The sequence below is a fragment of the Suncus etruscus genome, chromosome 13, assembly GCF_024139225.1.
Source record: "Suncus etruscus isolate mSunEtr1 chromosome 13, mSunEtr1.pri.cur, whole genome shotgun sequence".
Taxonomy (NCBI): domain Eukaryota; kingdom Metazoa; phylum Chordata; class Mammalia; order Eulipotyphla; family Soricidae; genus Suncus; species Suncus etruscus.
This window is the reverse complement of record NC_064860.1, coordinates 29240798-29259832: the sequence shown is the minus strand read 5'-3', so window position 1 is coordinate 29259832 and position 19035 is coordinate 29240798. Positions and strand designations below refer to the sequence as shown.

At 44.5% G+C, this 19035-nt stretch overlaps 1 protein-coding gene across 1 annotated transcript in view; it reads left to right on the top strand.

Moving 5' to 3' along the window:
• Nucleotides 1–19035, top strand: part of MYLK (myosin light chain kinase) — a 244404-nt gene that overhangs the window by 173934 nt on the left and 51435 nt on the right. The window contains exons 18-21 of the mRNA XM_049785945.1: nucleotides 3640–3690; nucleotides 5339–5466; nucleotides 7570–7723; nucleotides 15063–15365. Of these exons, the coding sequence (XP_049641902.1) occupies nucleotides 3640–3690; nucleotides 5339–5466; nucleotides 7570–7723; nucleotides 15063–15365 (636 nt within the window). The remainder of the gene's footprint in view (nucleotides 1–3639; nucleotides 3691–5338; nucleotides 5467–7569; nucleotides 7724–15062; nucleotides 15366–19035) is intronic.

Here is a 19035-nt window from a genome sequence, read left to right as displayed (position 1 = left end):
TAGGTGTCAGGAATACCCCCAAATGGTCCTGTTCTTATAAAGCTTATGACTAAAGGCCAGAGAGATTGTATAGAAGGTAAGGTGCTTTGCCTTGCACATAGTTGACTCAGATTTCATCTTGGAACCACATATAGATCTCTGAACCAGGAGTAAGTCCAGTATATCCAATAAGTCTGCTGGGTATGGCCTGAAAACCAAACATCCTCCTAGCATCAACCCCACTAAAGAAAACAACTTACAATTTAGGTGAAGTAAAGGAGCAGATAACTGAATGGTTTGCTGTATGGTGAAGAATACCATAGGAGGGGCTATGGGAGGGCTGCTATTTGATCTTGGGTAGGAGAAAGGGAAGGTCAAATTAATCAAATGAGTTTTTTCTTTCTTTTTTTTTTTTTTTGGTAGTAAAGTCATTTACATACGATGACACTCACCTTCCCAGTGCACAGGTTTAAAGGGTTGCAAACAGTCATATAACTATAGCAACAACTCATAGATGTTCTGTACCCTATACATGCCCTTCCAGCTCCTTTATGGTCAGTCTCTTTCTCCTAATTTCTGACAACCTCTCTTCTCTCTCCCTGTATTTTTTTTTTCTGGACTAAATTGTTACTCACACAGAATTGTGTAGGCCCTAGCCTTTTGAGTCTGGCTTCTTTTAGAAGGGGAGGATGAACCTCTGAGATTCAGCCACCAGATATGCCATAGAAATTGTTTCCTTCTTGTATTCGCCTTGAATTCTGTAGTGTGAGTGTACTGCAGTTCATACACCATTCTCCACAAGAAGGAGGTCATCAGAGGGCTTCTACTGGGGTGCAGTTACAGTCATAGCTATTGTTTTGTTTTGTTTGGGGACTTTGAAAAGCCACAGACTGCAGTGTTTAGTGGTTACTCCTGGCTCAGCACTAAAGAATCACTCCTGGTGGCCTTGAGGAACGATAATGGAAATGCCAGGGATTGAACCCAGATTGGCCTTGTGCAAGGCCAGCACCCTACCCACTGCACTATTGCTCTGTCCCAGAGTCAGGGCCACTATGAACAGTCTTGTGTAGGCCTTTGGGCATGGATATTTCCAGTCCCTCGCATAAATGTAGAAAGCCCGAATAAATCCAAAAGATAGTTCTTTATATAACTGTTCTTTACATAGCATAACACTTCATACAATCACCACATTATCATCATTAAAATGAATGGGTTTGTGTTCCAAACCTGGTCTTTTCTTATTTGAGTTTCTTTTTTTTTTTTTTTTTTTTTGGTTTTTGGGCCACACCCGTTTGACGCTCAGGGGTTACTCCTGGCTATGTGCTCAGAAATTGCCCCTGGCTTGGGGGGACCATATGGGACGCCGGGGGATTGAACCGTGGTCCGTTCCTTGGCTAGCGCTTGCAAGGCAGACACCTTACCTCTAGCGCCACCTTCCCGGCCCCTTATTTGAGTTTCTGGAGAAGGCAGAAGTAGAATGCGGGGTCATTCATGATTTCATCCATTCATTGATCTTTTCAGGAAACATGCATGTGTGAAAGGCCCCAGTCCTCTTCTTGGGAAGTCTGGGACCCTTGGATCTGTATCAGCTGTCAAATTTAGTTGAGTTTATCTGATTTAATTTCTTTTCTGCATTTTATGACAGGATGAAAGAATAGTGAGTTTGGGGCTATAGTCATGGAAATGGACAATGGAAGCCTAAGCATACTGGGAAGTTTTTATCTCATTGAAGGCTTCTGGGACACTTTGAGAACCAGACCCCCACCCCTTTCTGCAAGAACTGACACACTGCAATGAGAGTGAAAAGTGATATCTTTGGAAAGACATTTGTTGTGTTTCTTTTTTGTTTTTTTTTGGTTGTTTTTGTTTTGTTTTGTTTTGTTTTGTTTTTTTTGGGTCACATCCGGCAGTGCTCAGGGGTTACTCCTGGCTGTCTGCTCAGAAATAGCTCCTGGCAGGCACGGGGGACCATATGGGACACTGGGATTCGAACCAACCACCTTTGGTCCTGGATCGGCTGCTTGCAAGGCAAACACTGCTGTGCTATCTCTCCGGGCCCCGACATTTGTTGTTTTAATTATAAAATATATAGTCTACAGGCTGAAGAGATAGCACAGTGATAGGGCATTTGCCTTGCACGCAGCCAATCCATGATGGACTATGGTTTAAATACCGGCATCCAATATGGTTCCCTGTGCCTCCTGCCAGAAACAATTTCTGAGAACAGAGCCAGGAGTAGCCCCTGAGCACCGCTGGGTGTGACCCAAAAACCAATATATATGTATATATAATATATATATTATATATATACTATATATATAACTATATATATAACTATATAACTATATAACTATATATATATATATATATATATATATATATATATATATATATATATATATATATATAGTTCACATGGTAGGATGAGGCCTCCTTGGCCTGGCTTGGCTCAGCCCAGTACAGCCCTTTGGCAGGCAGGTCTGAAGGTTGAAAGACAACGGCAGAGAAATAATCACGGCAGTCAGTTAAAGTTTCATTGGAGACAGCTCGGTTCATTCTATGGTCCTATTCGCCATGTGTATTTCCTCACCTGGCTTCTATGCTCAGCTAATTCCAAGCAGCTTCTTCTAAGATGCTCTCTATGTTTCCTCCTTGCTGCCTTCCTTTCCTCCCTTCCCCCCAAGCAACACCTTACCATCTCACACCACAGAGAACAAGAACAATCAGTGCTGGCGGGGATGTGGAGAGAAAGAAACTCTTATTCACTGCTGGTGGGAATGCCTATCTAGTTCAGCCTTTATGGAGAACAACATGGAGATTCCTCAAAAAACTGGAAATTGAACTCCCATATGACCAGCTATTCCACTCCTAGGGATATACCCTAGGAACACAAAAAATAGAATTCATAAATCCCTTCCTCACACCTATATTCATTACAGTGCTATTTACAGTAGTCAGACTCTGGAAACAACCAAGATGCCCTTCAACAGATGAATGGCTAAAGAAACTGTGGTACATATACACAATGGAATATTATGCAGCTGTCAGGAGATATAAAGACATGAAATTTTCCTGTATGTGGATGTACATGGATGTACATGAGTGAAATAAGTCAGAGGGAGAGAGATAGACACAGAATAGTCTCACTCATCTATGGGTTTTAAGAAAAACTAAAGACATTACTGTAATAAGACCCAGAGATAATAGAGTGGTGAATGCTGTTAGAAAAATAAGTACACTAACAACTAGCATGACAATGTTAAAAAATGAGTTTAGAATGCCTGTCGAGAATACAGGCAGGAGTGGGGGAAGAGAAGGGGCATTGGTGGTGGGAATGTTGCACTGGTGAAGGAGGTATTCTGTTTATGACTGAAATCCAACTACAAACATGCTTGTAATCATGGTGCTTAAATAAAGATTTATATTTAAAAAAAATATATATATATATTCTTTATTTCAAACCGCAAACTCCTGGATGGATGAGTGGGTCTGACCATCTAGTTGATATTAATATAGGGCATTGGGGGAGGGGCTCCTTACAGAAATTTACTGGGGTCTCTCTCCAAGTGTAGACCATTGGGAAAGACAAGTCCTAAGGATTAAGGAGTTTGCTAAGAAAAAGGGAGGGCTAAAAACTCATCTGTGCCTTTTCTGTTCTAGGTGATGCAACTGTAAAAAAGAAACCTGCCCCCAAGACACCTTCGAAGGCAGGTAATTGGTCACTGCAACATTGGGAGCAAGGCCTCCTCAGTCATAAGGGGTTGTCCCTTTGCCCCGTGACATGACACTTGACATGTTAGCCCAGGGTCCTGCTCCCTTACCCCTCTTTCCACTGACTCAGGCTCTGCCATAATTCATGCTGAATGCCTCTCCCCCAACCCTCTTCACAGCCTTTTCTTCCAGCCTCTCCCACTACTTACATGTTTTTTTTTAACTTGTGTTCTGCATAGCAGCAGAAACTTCTGTGAGGTTCCACCCAACCTTTAGCCCTGTGTTGAGATGAGCCATTTTGCAGCCATTTTCCACTGTGTAGACCCTTTTCTCCTTGCCCTGTCTCTTTTCCATGGAAAGATTTGGGCAGGAAAGCCTGGCAGCCAGCATGACTAAAGTGCTGCTTAATTTATAAGGAATTAGGATGTAAATTCACAATTAGAGAAGAGCTGGGGAGATGAGTCAGAGGGCTGGAGCACTTGCCTGGCACACTGAAGGTCCTGAGTTTGATCTCCCCTCCCCACAGGCTACATTGTCCCTCTATAAACTGAGTAGAACTCTGGAGCACCAAGCACCAATGTATCACATCACAGAGCAGGCTCTGTGCAGCCTATCAAGTCATATATTACTAATGGTGGTCCCCTTAACTCCTGAGCATAGCTTGGGAGCCTTACCCATCCCCCCAAAAATTAAAGATGCAAATTACAGAGCAAAAAAAGGGATATTCTATGAAAGTTGTATGGGCTACTTGGGAAGAAATCAGAATAAAGAGGTGACCAAAATATTCAGAAGTCAGAGAGAAAGCTTATTGGGTAGGGTGCTTCCCTGCATGCCGCCACCAGGGTTTGATTTCATCACTGTGTGTGGTCACTTGAGCCTTGCCAGGAGTGGCTCCTGAGTGCTGAGCTAGGAGTAAGCCCTGAGTACTCTTGACTGTGGCCGAAAAAAAAAAAAAAACACTATAAAAGGCAACAGAATAGGCCATCATTAGTCTATTGTAAGAGACAAAGAATCTGTACTTCAGAAAATACCTATGAAATAGCAGCCATTCTACTAGAAAACATACTGTTTAACCTCCATTTGCCAAAGCATTTATCCCCCAATCCCATTCTATGTGATTACCTCCCTCCCTCCCTCTCTCCTTCCCTCCTTCCCTCCCTCCCTCCCTCTCTCCCTTCTTCCTCCCTTCGTTCCTCCCTCCCTTCTTCCTCCCTCTCTCCCTCCCTCCCTCCCTCTTTCTCTCCCTCCCTCCCTCCCTTCCTTCCTTCCTTCCTTCCTTCCTTCCTTCCTTCCTTCCTTCCTTCCTTCCTTCCTTCCTTCCTTCCTTCCTTCCTTCCTTCCTTCCTTCCTTCCTTCCCCCTTTCTCCTTTAATTATAGCAAAATTTATTTACTTACTCTTATTTTACCATTTTGTAAAACAATCTGGAGTAAAATTTCATTCCTCTATAACTTTATGATAGTTTGTTTACTTAATAAAACTTTATTGAAACCAAAAAAAAAAGGCAACAGAATATTCAGAAGTGGTGAGGTGGTCCACAGTCTCAGCCTGAGGGGTCCCCAAAGGGATCCCATACAAACCCAGATGGACCTAATGTTTTGCAAGCAGAGCCTCCCCCACGCCATGCTCACTGTCTTCTTGTCTCCCAGCCATGCCCCCACAGATCACCCAGTTTCCCGAGGACCGAAAGGTGCGCGCAGGCGAAGCAGTGGAGCTGCTGGGCAAGGTGGCGGGTACCCAGCCCATTACTTGTACCTGGATGAAGTTCCGCAAGCAGGTCAGTCACAAGAGTCAGGCTTGGGATTCCTCTGAAGCCTGGGCCCTGGGTTGAGAAGGGCAGCATCCTACTCGGGCACACATAGAGGTCTTAGAAATGGAAGAGACTTTCTCCCACCTGCAACACCCTACCAAACTCAATGCCTAATAACATTTATTTTATTTTCCAAATGTGCTGATCTGTAGATGACTTGATGGTAGAGAGAAGTAGAAGGAAAACATAGAAATCACCCCTGACTCCTCCCTGATTTGGATGTCTTGGTTTATAATTCTGTGCAATCAGGAAAATGGAACCAGTGACCTAAACCTTAGTTCCTTAAATGTGCATCATAACTCCAATTAGCATTGCATAACTAAATGTGGAGATTGCAAAAATTTTGGCAATCAGGAAAGGTTTTTGAATAGCAGTTGACATCACAAGGATTAAGGCACATGCCTTGTGTACAGCCAGTTTGGCTTTATTCCCATATAGTCCTCTAAGCGCCCCCACAGGAGTGATTCCTGAGCACAATCAGGTGTAGCTCCATCCCCCTAAAAACGTTTCTGAATACTCATTGACTAAACATGAACTCAAAATCACTCACATCATGAATTCAAGGTGTTTCTGGCCTTGTTTGCCCATCTTGCGTCATTTCTCAGAAAAAAAGAAAAGAATGAAAACATATTAGAAGCCCTGATGCTTGGATGCTGGGCTTTCTGAAGCCCGTGCCACCCCCACTAAACCCTCTCCATGGTGAAATCTTAACTTCCCGTGCCAAAGAGATTCCTTTAAAGCTGAGTATTCGGGGAGATAAAGAGTATGGTGAGCAGAGGTTTGGTGTACATGCACAAATGGAAAAATTTATGTATTTCCAAACCACCAGCATTTCAGAGAATTTGGGATTTGGCCATTCTCTTAAGCCCTATAGGCAATGTGCCCCTCATGCAGACAAAAACTTCATCATGGGCACAAGAAAAGATGTGAAGTGTTTTCTCTGTTCTCTTTCTAAACTGTTAAAATCACCAGTCAACTCAGAGATAGTGGCAGTAATCCCAGGAAGGAAAGAAAGGATGGCTTCAGGAAGAGAAACTGGATTCATCCATCCCAAATTATGCTGTTTGTGTTGTCTGACTGGAGATGGAATCATATCACTTCTCAGGGACCCCTAGTCAAGCCCCAGTCCTGTCCAAGAGAACTTTCTGTCATGGCAAAACATGCTGAATCTGTTGTCCTGTGAGGTAACCAATAATCACATGTGCTTCTTGAGCAACTGAGGAGCATAATGGCACAAACCACTCAATTTTAAATTGTTATGACAATTTGATTGAAATATAGTTCACATGACATAGACTTTTACCTTTGAATATCACAATATAGAGGCCAGAGAGATAGAGCAGGAGGTGAGGCACTTCCTCTGCAAGCAATTAACCCCAATTCAGTGAGCCCACCAGCAATGATTTCTGAACATAGAGCCAGGAGTAAGACCTGAGCACCTGAGCATATGGCCAAAATAAAAATTTAACTAATTAAAAGTACAATAAAATGGAACTTATCATATTTAAAGCCACAATAATTATCTAGTTCCATTGCCCAAGACAGAAACCACTCATTCTTCCCACATCCTTGGTCCCTGGATATCACACACCTGCCCTTATATGTGACTCTGCCTGTGCTGGACATTTCTTGTTAGTGGAATCCCTGCATGTCTGGCTCATCTTACTTAGATTGTTTTCAGGGCTCTTTCTGATGTAACATAGGTGAATACTACATTTTTTTGTATGGCCCATTGTCTGTTTCTAGCACAGTTGTTCAGCAGTGACTGAATATTTGGACTGTTTATCACTACTTGATTAAGTAGTACCATGGAGGTAGTGGCTTCTGGTTCTAATAATGTATGGCACAAAAAGTGAAAGCTCATTTGGGACGACTTTGTAGATGACTCAACTCAGATGGGCCTTAACTCCATTCCAGAGAAGCAAAATCTCACCTGCAGTGAGAGAGTGCTGGGAAAGAGGCAGACCTGAGCCTCTCATTACTCATCTAGCTACATCCCTTTGGAGTTGGCAGTGGGAGTCTGAGCCCCTTCCTTCCCCAGCACCCTAAAGCCTGCACCCTCTGCCTTAGATCCAGGACAGCGAGTTCATCCGGGTGGAACACAGCGAAGGGAGCAGCAAGCTTACCATTCTGGCAGCGCGCCAGGAGCACTGTGGCTGCTACACACTGCTGGCGGAGAACAAACTGGGCAGCAGGCAGGCCCAGGTCAACCTCACAGTCGTGGGTAAGTCCGGGACTCCTGGGCTGGATTTAGGAACAAAGATGGTAAGCAGAGAGCCATGGGCAGAAAGAGGGGAGCTTGGATCATTGGGGGAGGTACCAGCTCCTCCTTCCATGCCCTTTCCTTGGCCCACAACTTCACTGCATCCTTGTTTGCAGGAGTTCCTTTGCTTCAAGCTCCTTTTGGAGAGCTAGCTCCAGGCCTGCACACACCACACAGCACTGCCCTCTCCCTAACATCTTCTCTGTAGTTTGCCTTTTCTGGGGTAGAGGACATCAGGTGGTGCTCAGGACATACTCCTGATTTTGTGCTCAGAGAGCACTACTGACAGGGCTCAGGGAACCATATGGAGTGTAAGGGATCAAACTCAGGCTGGTGGCATGGAAGACAAGGCTTCACCCTGTTTTCTTTCATCCAGCACTGGTGTTAGAACCCACTTTTGCTCACACCTGTCCTCTCCCTTAGCCTTCACCTCTTGGCAAATCCTCACTTCCACTTCTGCCTCCCAGTCACTGTGCCTTTTTTACCTGGTGGGAGTTCAGCAGGAGACAGGGAGGGTGATGGGGGGACAGGCACCCCAGGTAGATGGGGTCAGATATAACAGACTGAGAGCTGTGCTTGCCCAAGTCTAGGCCCATCTAAGGTGTGCCTGCTGAGTGATCCCTCTCCCACTCTGGACAGTTTGCTACCCTCCATCTTCTGGTGGAAATAGCCTTTCCAAACCCTTTCTCCTGTTTCCTGCATCTCGGCCTGGAGTTGAGTTTGTCTTCAGACAGATCCTCTAGTTCTGTTTTCCTTCTCTAGCCCAACCACTGTATCTTGTATCAGCCACTGTATCAGCCACTACTTGGCTGCACACACCACACAATATCAAGCTACTTTCTCACTGGCCTCCACTTCCACTATTGTTTGAGCCCAGGTCTAGGTGTCCATGGTCTCAGCTAGATCTCAGGGCCAATTGCTCAGGAACCAGCAGAGGAAGAAGCAGAGCACAGGACTAGGAGCTGTGCCTTATAGTGAAAGCCCCTCCCTGTCTGTCTCACCCCATTCTTTCTTTCCCTGAAAGCAGAAACTGAGTGTGGGAAGATCGGTGCCCAGAGGTTAGGAACAGGTTTTTATTCCCTAATAGATGGGATGAGAAGAACAGAGCTACCTTAAAGGGCTTTGCATGCAGAAGGCCTGGATTTGTTCCTTAGCACAGTCCCCTGAGCATTTCTGGGAGTAGCCCCTGAGATCACCAGGAGTGACTCCAAGCTAATATTAATTAAAATAAGACAAGAGTGCTCTTCTCACTTTTTCTTTCTCTTTGACTTCCACACTTTCATTTGTCTTCCCTAAGAGTCAGGATCATTGGGAAAAGGGGGCTAGGAAGTGGTTGATGCTAGAATATAGTTTGTTTTTTCATCTAGAACCACCCCTGGCATCTCTGTCAGTCTCTCACCCCCATGTTCTGCCTCTAATCCCAAGCATTGGTTTCTGCTTGTCCTAGGTGTTCTCCTCCCATTCCTACTTGAGGAAACTTGGGGCCTTCTTTATTGAAGTGCTTTCCTGTGCCCAGTGCCCCTCATGTCTCCCAGCTGGCACTCACACAGTGCCGTGCCCTGCTCCTCCCTTGCACTGCATGGACTCCACTCCTAGCCTTTTATGGTTGAGTTTCTCATTCTCCCCGGCCAGTGCTGACAGGGCTATTGGTGTGGCTGTCCGCCAGCTGGCAGAAGGAGCATGTTAAATGCCGTCCTGGGAGGGAATGGAATGGAGGGGAGCCACTTTCTGTCTGCCTCCCCCTCACAGAGCTAAGAATAGCACTGCCTGACCCTCAGAGGGCTAGCGTGCTGGCCCTCGCAAAGCCACAGCTAGGCAGGGCCCATGGATTTCAAGTTGGTCCAAAGTGGGCTTGGATGATACCCAGACTGGCCAGTGTGTTCTCGGATTCAGATTTAATAAAATAAATAAATAAATAAATAGAAAGCTGTAGAATGTAAATGAGCTGATACAGGAATTTTTCAGCTCCTCAGGACAGATTCCGAGCACTTTAGAAACATCCAGCTCACAGAGGCCCCCAGAACACAACTACTACTTATTACCACCCAGGTTCTATTCCCACAGGTCCTGTTAAGTCCTGCTCTCCAGTCAGGAAACAGTCAGATGGGCTGAGCACTGCTTTATATGCAGGAGCGTTGTAGCCTTTTAGCACCACTGGTGTATTCCCATTCCCCTCCTTTAAGAATCACTTTCTTTTCAGGTAATCTTGGACTCTTTCGGTGGGTAAGGGGAGGTTTTGTGCTCTAGTCCAAAGTCCTCAGATCATACTCCTAGCACCATGCTTAGAAATCGCTTTTGAGTGCTGGAGATGGATTCTGGATCAGTTGCATGCAAGGTAGGAATCTTCCTAAATGTGGTACTATTTCTTTGCCCTGGTAGTGTGACTTTTGGGAGGTACTTTTAGAGGAAGTACCATTCTTGGCTTACTCCTGCTTCTGAATTTTAAGGACAGGTTAATAGGAGGAGACATTGCTTGAATAGGCTTGACTTGGATTTCAGCAAAATGCAGTCTTGGTCTGATTCTGCCTTAGAATCTGGAAATGAGCAGACCTACCACAGAGGGCTAGAGGGTCTGGAACTCTCCTTGGGCTCCTGTTTGTCCAGCCAGTGAGGACCTACCTTGCATGCACTGTGGAAGACAGTGGTGGCCCCTGCCCCTCTACCAAAGCTGCATTCAGTGACAGGGGGTGAGTAGGATGGTGCAAGTGGCGTCAGGAACTGCTGCCAGCTCATAGTGAGGCTGAGAGACTTCATTTTCCCAGGAGTGAGAACATTTGCTGAGCAGAAAGTTGCTGAAAATCCTCAAGTTGGTGCCATGGGGGACCCTTCCCTGGAACTCAGCATTTCCCCTCTGGTCTCTGGGGAACCATGGGAGAATTCCAGAGAAGCATAGAGCTGAGGCAAAGACCCCAGCAGAGTGCCTGTGGCATTAGTTAGTCAGAGCAATGTTCTTGGGAGCCCCATTCGAGACTGCCTGTTTTGCCCTGGCATAGCCTGTCTGTGTGTTGGGCTGAGCCCATCCCTCAAAGATCCAGGGGAATGGGGACCTTCCCTGTCCTACAGCATCAGGCTATGATATGCTTTCCAACCCTGATTTTTATTTATCTATTTATTTATTTTAGTTTTTGGACTACAACTGGTGATGCTCAGGGGTTACTTCTGGCTACGAGCTCAGAAATTGCTCCTGGTTTGGGGGACCATATGGGATGCGGGGGATCGAACCAAGGTCTGTCCTAGGTCAGTCGCGTGCAAGGCAAATGTACCACTGCTGTGCCACTGCTCTGGTCCCTACAGCCCTGAATTTTAGGATTCTATTTCTGGAAAGTACAGAAGCTGCCCTTGCACTAAGTGAAAACCCTTCTTTCGGCATCCTACATTTTTTTTCTGTGCCACAGGGGCTGCCTGGCACTGCCAACTTTCTGCTTCCTCCTTCTGCTTAAAGGCATATGCAGCAGGACCAGGTATGGGGAGAACCGTGTCTCCTCTGCCCAGTTCTCAGAATTTTCTTCTGTGAAATAAGACAGAAAGGGAGGAAATCAGTCTGTGAAGTGCAGCTGCTTTGCTTAGATAAACCTCCATGACACTATAAACGAATCTAGTCCCAGCCTCTCCAGGCAATGAGTCTGTCTTTTATCCTGCCTTTGGCTCTTCGCTTTTCCTCCCTGCTGGCTCTGGAAAACAACTTAAACCACTTGCCTCAAAGAGAGCGGAGAGCAATAAACATCTTATGCAGCACCCGAAATATTTCGAAAAAGAAATTCTACCTCTCTTGGAATGGTCTTTCTAAGAGAACTTGTTAAACAACCCACAGATGCAGATTCATCCCTCTTGGCCTCCAGGGTTGGTGTCCAGGCTGGGAAGTGACTTGCAAACGATCCCAGGCCCATTCCCGGGCACTTCAGGCTTGGCTGGCTAGGTTGCCTGGTTTCCAGGGAAGGCATTCTTGGCATAAGGTGGAAGCACCAGGACTGGGGGACAGTGGGGAGAGTAAACAAGCTGTGTTCGTGCATGTGAACATACCAACATGCACAACCATGTATAGGCAGAATGGTTTTTTCTTCTCTGTAGAAACAGGGTTGATGGCAGGAATTCCCTCTGATTTTCTTGCCTGACTGAGAGGTGGAAAATAGACACAAAATACTTGATCTGGGACCAGAGAGAGATTGCAAGTGTTTAGGCACCTAAACGTGTGGCCAGTTCTAGTTTGATCCCTGGTAGTATATATAGTCCCCTGATCCTCACCAGGAATGATCCCTGAGCACAACTATATGTGGCCTCATACTTTACCCAGTTTTTGCTTATTATGTTATTATAAAAGCCCTAAAAGATAGGTATATATTTGAACCATTTTTTCCAGTACAAAAGGCCAACCAGTTTAAGAAGAGGAGATACATAGCTACCAGTTAAACAGCAGTATTTAAAAAGTCTGGTCTAATTTGCTAGTTTATGGAGCTCTGCCTATCCAATTTGTATCCAACTGACAAAGATAAAGGGTTACTGAGCACAGGTGTGTGTGACCAACCTGACCACTTGCAGAAATATATTTGAAGTATAGGAAAATTTTGTTCAGATGAGCAAGTGACAAAATCAGCAAAAATGCAAGAATCTCATTAAAGCTTCTGCCGCATGCTTGGCCCTGAAGCTCTGGTTCTTAGCCAAGCTGAGCGGGAAGGTGGCCAGCCCAAAGGGACACTGTTATTTATGTTCTCTGCTCAGTTTCCAGCCCTTAGCAGGCATGGCTATGCTTGCTTTTGAAATTCTTTTCCTCATTATGTTGCCAGCCTCTAAGGATAAGCGACAGGGTAGGCATGAATAAAGTTAGAAATAAATATAGTTCTTGACGAAGATTGGGGTTGCTTTGCTCAGAGCTTCTCAGAACTGCCCAGTGATTCAAAAACTGTTGTTATCTACATTTGTATAGATGTGAGGCCAGAAAAATAGTACTATTTCTCTGGTACAGCAGGTAGGACATTTGCTTTGCATGTGGCCAACCTGGGTTTAATTCCTGGTACCCCAGCACAGCATTCTTTCAAAGAAACTTGCTAAGAATATTCACTGGAGAAAACAGCGGTTTCTTGAGCCTTCAGAAATGATTCCTGAGCACAGGACCAGGAGTAAGCCCTAGTACCACCAGGTGTGATTCCCCCCCCCAAAAAAAGAAACACCTTTTTATAGATGAAGAAATAGAATACAGGAAAGTTAAGCAGTAGTAAATAGAGCCTGATCAGTATTCAAATACACATCTGCCTCAATCTGAGCTGAATCACTGGGCTGTGTTGCCTCTCAGCAGGGTAGGGTTCCCCTGGGTCTCAGAGAAAGTGGAGACACTGCTACTGATAACATAGGTCATTGGCCTAAAACCAAAGACATCACTCACACACACACACACACACACACACACACACACACACACACACACAACACTCACTCACTCACTCACTCACTCAACTCTATCTCAAAATATTTCTTGATGAGAAGCAGTCCACGCCTCTGAGCAGCTTCCTAGATCTGTTTACTCTGAGAAATATGTTTATGAGTTGAGCAAAGTACAGGAAATCATGACTTGTAGACTGGAAAACTAGCCAAAATGAGGCAGTTGCCTATGCTTGGATCTCTCTGATTCTCCCTCACAACAGAGCTAATAGAAATTTTTATTTTCAGATCTGCTGCAATGGTACAATAGGTAGGACATTTGCCTTGCACTTGACTGACCCTAATCAACACTTCATATGGGCCCCCAAGTTCCACTCAAAATGATCTCTGTGCACAGAGCCAAGAGAAGCCGCAAGTAACATGGTGGGACCAAAAAATAATTTTTTTCCTTGGACTAGAGAGTTAATACAAAGATTAAGATGCTTGCCTTGTGTGTGGCTGGCCCTGGTTTAATCGTCAGCATCACACATGGTTCCCCAAGTCCTACCAGTAGCGATCTCTAAATAGAGTGCTAGAATAAGCCCTGAGAACTGCTGAGAACTGGGGAAGGCCCTAATGCTGCCCTGGCACCGACTTGCTCCAGAGTGGGAACATATGGCATTCTGATGACTTGGAAAGAGAAACAACTTGCTTTCAGGGCAGAGTTCCCTGCATTGCCACCTAATAGTGAAATGAAACCAGAAGACTCTCTGTGACACTCTGACTTCAACCTAGGATTTGTACAAGAAGCAGGATCTCTAATTACAGATCTGACTGTGACAACCGTGATTGAGAAAACTTTTCCTGGAACCACAAAGAAAGACTTTGGGGTTAAAAAACTTAGTATGCCCAGAGCCTTTAGTTGGTCTTATGGCAGGATGCTTCATGGGTAGTCTCCCTGTTTTTAGGCCAAAGGTATTTCCTTTCTATTTTCCCCCAACTTTTTCTGTTCCTATGCAAAAACAAACAAACAAACAAAAACAAAACAAAACAACCCTGTCATACACACCCCCTTTTTCTTTTGTATTCTCTTTTCTTTTTTAATTTTTATTTTGATCATAGTGGCTTACATACCTTTCACGGTAGTATTTTAGGTACATGTTAACATTTGTATTCTCTTATTTATTTTTTTTAATTTCTGATCTTTAAATAGGGACTCCTGTTTGTTTTTGTTTTTGTTTTTGTTTTTCATAGAACTTTGGGACACAGATTACTCTGTTTTACCACATATTTCTGTATTTTTCTATAAAACTAAGAAAAAAGGGGAAAAAAGAAAGGCTCGAAGCCCTGGGCCAACTAGTCTCAGAGGCACTGGTGGAGAAAAGATAAGGAAAGAACTAAATAAGCCAAAGTCAACAAAATAGAATCAAGAGATCTAAACTTTAACAATCTAAACTTAAATGGGCCTGTTATACTGGCAGGCCAGGGGGTGTATAGGATGCACTCTGAGATCTTTGGTGGAAGGAGGTCAACACTGGGGGTGGGAATGACCTTGATTCACTGTATATCAAAAAGAAAGAGAAAAAAAAAATTTTTTTTTGGTTTTTGGGCCACACCCGGCAGTGCTCAGGGGTTACTCCTGGCTGTCTGCTCAGAAATAGCTCCTGGCAGGCATGGGGGACCATATGGGACACCGGGATTCGAACCAACCACCTTTGGTCCTGGATCGGCTGCTTGCGAGGCAAACGCCGCTGTGCTATCTCTCCGGGCCCAAAAAAAAGAAAGAAATTAAAAAAAAAAAAAAAAAAGGTCTTCTGGATGCGGCCAAAATACATACATACACACACACACACACACACACACACACACACACACACACACACACACACACACACACTTTTTCTGTGTCTTGAGGCTTTTAGGTAACGTGGTACTTCTCTTATCATAGACAAACCAGACCCCCCGGCCGGCACACCTTGCGCCTCAGACATCCGGAGCTCCTCGCTGACCCTGTCCTGGTATGGTTCCTCCTATGATGGGGGCAGCGCCGTGCAGTCCTACAGCATCGAGATCTGGGACTCGGTGGACAAGACATGGAAGGAACTGGCCACATGTCGCAGCACCTCTTTCAGTGTCCAGAACCTGCTGCCTGATCTCGAGTATAAATTCCGTGTGCGCGCTATCAATGTCTATGGGACCAGTGAACCCAGCCAGGAATCTGAGCTCACAGTGGTGGGAGAGAAACCTGAAGGTAAGCTGGATGCAAATGTGTACAACTGTCCTTGGGTATGTAGGAACCTGTGTTCAGAGGGTGCAGAAAAATTGGGGAGACATTATGGTGACTGGCACAGTCTTTGGGGATCTTGATTTCTCAGTCTGTGGTACTGATGCCTGCTTTTTTTTATTGAGGATGGAGGAAAGGAATTGAGCCATACCCAGTAGTGCTTAGGAGACTGTATACATTGCTGGGGCTCAAACCCAAGTCAGCCTCATCCAAGATAAGTGCCTTAATCTGGTATTATCTCTCCAGCCCACTGATACCTTCCTTGAAAGACATACATTGGAACTTTTAAAAAAGGCAAAGCAAGACGCTGAAACAGTAATTATGGCACACTGTCACAAGGGTATGACATTAAGCCATTATGAGAAGAGTCCTAGGAAAGTAAGAGCTCAGAGTTCCAGCACACCCTCTCCTTGCTTCCTCTTATGTTGCACTCATGTCTGAGTGCCCACTCAGCATTATCAGTCTCTGGGACACAAAATAGAAAAAACAAGGAGGTCAAAATCTAGTGTGCTGGGCCGAAGAGATAGCATGGAAGTAAGGCATTTGCCTTTCATGCAGAAGGTCATTGGTTCGAGTCTAGGCATCACATATGGTCCCCCGAGCCTGCCAGGAGTGATTTCTGAGCATAGAGCCAGGAGTAACCCCTGAGTGCTGACAGGTGTGACCCAAAAATCCAAAAAATGTTGAAGTGAGGTCCAGAGACCTAGCTCAACAGGCTCAGTGTTGATTTTTGCATACAGGAAGCTCAGATTCAATGCTTAGCACTGCATGGCTTTCTAAACATAGCTGGGAGTGACCCTAGACCCTGAACATTGTCAAGTATTCCCTAAAAACCAAAAATAGTAAAGTGAAATTTAGGGGCCAGAGAGATAGTACAACAGGTAGAATACTTACCTTGCTAAGTGGCCAACCCGGTTCAGTTCCTGGCTTCCCGTATGATTCCCCAAGTTCAGTAGGAGTGACCCCTGGGCATAGAGTCAGGATTACAGCTACAAGTGGCCACAAAGCAAAAATATATATTATATAATTATTAATATACTATAAAATTCTTAACTTGTAAATATATATTTTAATGAGAATGAGATGGGGCACATCCCTGTATAGCTGTCTAAGTGGACCTCCTAGAGGAGGTGACATGCAGATACAAATCCTCAAGGCAGGACAAATTAGGAGGAACATCGCACACAAGAGAAAGCCTACACAGGGGAAGTATAGGATATGTGTGTGTCAGTGCATGTACTGTGTGAGATAGAACCAGGGAAATCAATGTTGAAAGATAATTCATTAAAATTGCTAAATAAATTGTGTTCAGACAGGGAATTGATGTTACATTAGATTTTAATGAATTTGCTTGAGGGCCACAACCCAAGAGCACTCAGAACCTACTTCTGGATGGGTGTTCAGCCAATCACTTCCAAGTGATTCAAGGACTCTCTAGTGCTGTGGACCAGGTAAATCGAACCCAGGCCTCCTGATGCGAATCATGTGTTCTAATTCTCTGAAACATCTCTCTAGCCCTGTAATCAGTTTTGGGAAAGAAAAAAAAAAAAAAAGATTCAAATCCCGGTGTCCCATATGGTCCCCTGTGCCTGCCAGGAGCTATTTCTGAGCAGACAGCCAGGAGTAACCCCTGAGCAATGCCGGGTGTGGCCCAAAAACCAAAAAAGAAAAAAAAAAAAAAAAAAAGAAAGTCTTTAAAGAAAGAAAATAAAAAATAAAAGACAAAAAAAAAAAAAGAAAAAAAAAAGAGCAAAACTGAGGTTAAGTGATAGTACAGACAGCAAGACATTTGCCTTGCATGTAGCCAACCTGGGTTTAAGCCCCAGCACCCCAGATGATCTCCCATATAAAATATAAATTTTTTTAAAAATTCTTAAATAATATCTTTATTTACACACCATGATTGTAAACATGTTTGTAGTAGGATTTCAGTTATAAAAATTAACACTCCCCTTCACCAGTGCAACCTTCCCACCACCAAAGCCCACCATCTCCCTCATCCCCCACCCACTGCCTGTATTCGAGACAGGCATTCTATTTCTCTTATTCACTACCATTGTCATGATAGTTGTTAGTGTAGTTATTTTTCTAACTAAATTCACCACTCTTTTGGGTAAGCTTCATATCATGGGCTGGTCCTTCCAGCCTTCATCTCTTAAAATATAAATTTGGGGGGGGGGGGTCACGCCCGGCAGCACTCAGAGTTACTCCTGGCTTTACGCTCAGAAATTGTTCCTGGCAGGCTTGGGGGACCATATGGGACACCGGGATTTGAACCACTGACCTTATACATGCAAGGCAAACACCTTACCTCCATGCTATCTCTTGGCCCCAAATATAAATTTTTTCATTATAAAAATATATACATTAATGAGAATGAGATGGGGCACATCCCCTTGTGGCTGAATACCTCGAGAGTAATAAAGATATTATGAAAGCCAGCATTGTATTGCTTTTGGGGGCCTCTGTGGTGCTTTCCAGGAGAGAGATGTTATGGGCATGAACTAAAACTCCAGGAGGAGGATAGAGCATTCTGTATGCCTCGGGTAGAGAGCTGCAGGACAAAACACAGAAGAATGTAGGATGACTTCCAGTTCCTCAGGCAGCTCACAGAATACAAACTCAGATCCCTGAGAAAGTTTTCACTGTGACTTGTGGTGGTGGATAGCAATGTGCTAACAATATGGGAGGTGCTTTTTGTGATTTTATTCCACTAAGAATTCCATGAAGCTGATGTTAGTAGAAACTCTTTTTACAGATAAGGGACAGGAGGTTTTAGGATTGGAAAACAAATGGTGAGTTGGAGCTTGAATGCAAAGCTGTCAGGCTCAAAGCTTTTTACCTCTTCTGTGAGACTCATGGGAGAGGCAATTGTTCAACTTCCCAAATTTAGGAAGTGGCTCCATCAAAGGAGTCATGAGAAGAGCAGGGCTCTAGTTGTAGAATCATTGATTTGATGACACTGAAAGATCTCCAAAGCTTCATATTTGAAAATCTGTGCTGTTCAGTAAATAAATAAAGCCACCGTCACTGAGAAAAGTGGCCACAATAGGAAGAAAAGTAAAATTAAGGTTTTTTTTGCAAGCCCCATAAAGGCCTTCAAGAGAGACAGACCCAAGAGTTAGGGGGAGAGGAGCAATCTACAAAGAGGGTCCAGGGAGAAGCCTCAAAGGGAATAAGGAAAGAGGTGAAGACCTGTAAATTAGTCCTTTGCTATGCAGTTATCTTGAGAGCACAATACACAGAGTTTGCACAGAGGAGAATGGTCACCCTGGGGTTAAGGAATAAATGCCAGAGGAGAAGCCAGAGATGCATAATGTTATTCAAAACTTTTTATACGAAGAGGAAAGAAAGAGTGCTGTGAAGTTAAGATGGAGAGACTCTGAAGGGAAGCGCTTGAGGAGAGGAGCCCCAAAGACAGGATGGGGCAGAGTGAAGATGGTGCAAGACTCTGGGGCAAAACAGCTGAACTGGGCACAGTCTGTCTGGGGCATCTTGAGGATGGCATTGGCATAATTTGATTTCCTCACTTCCTTTAGCTTAAAACCTAGGTAGAAGGACCAGGAAGTACAGAAATCGCCTTGCACATAGCTGAGCCTGATGCAGTCTCAATACCATGTATGGTTGCCAGCACCAC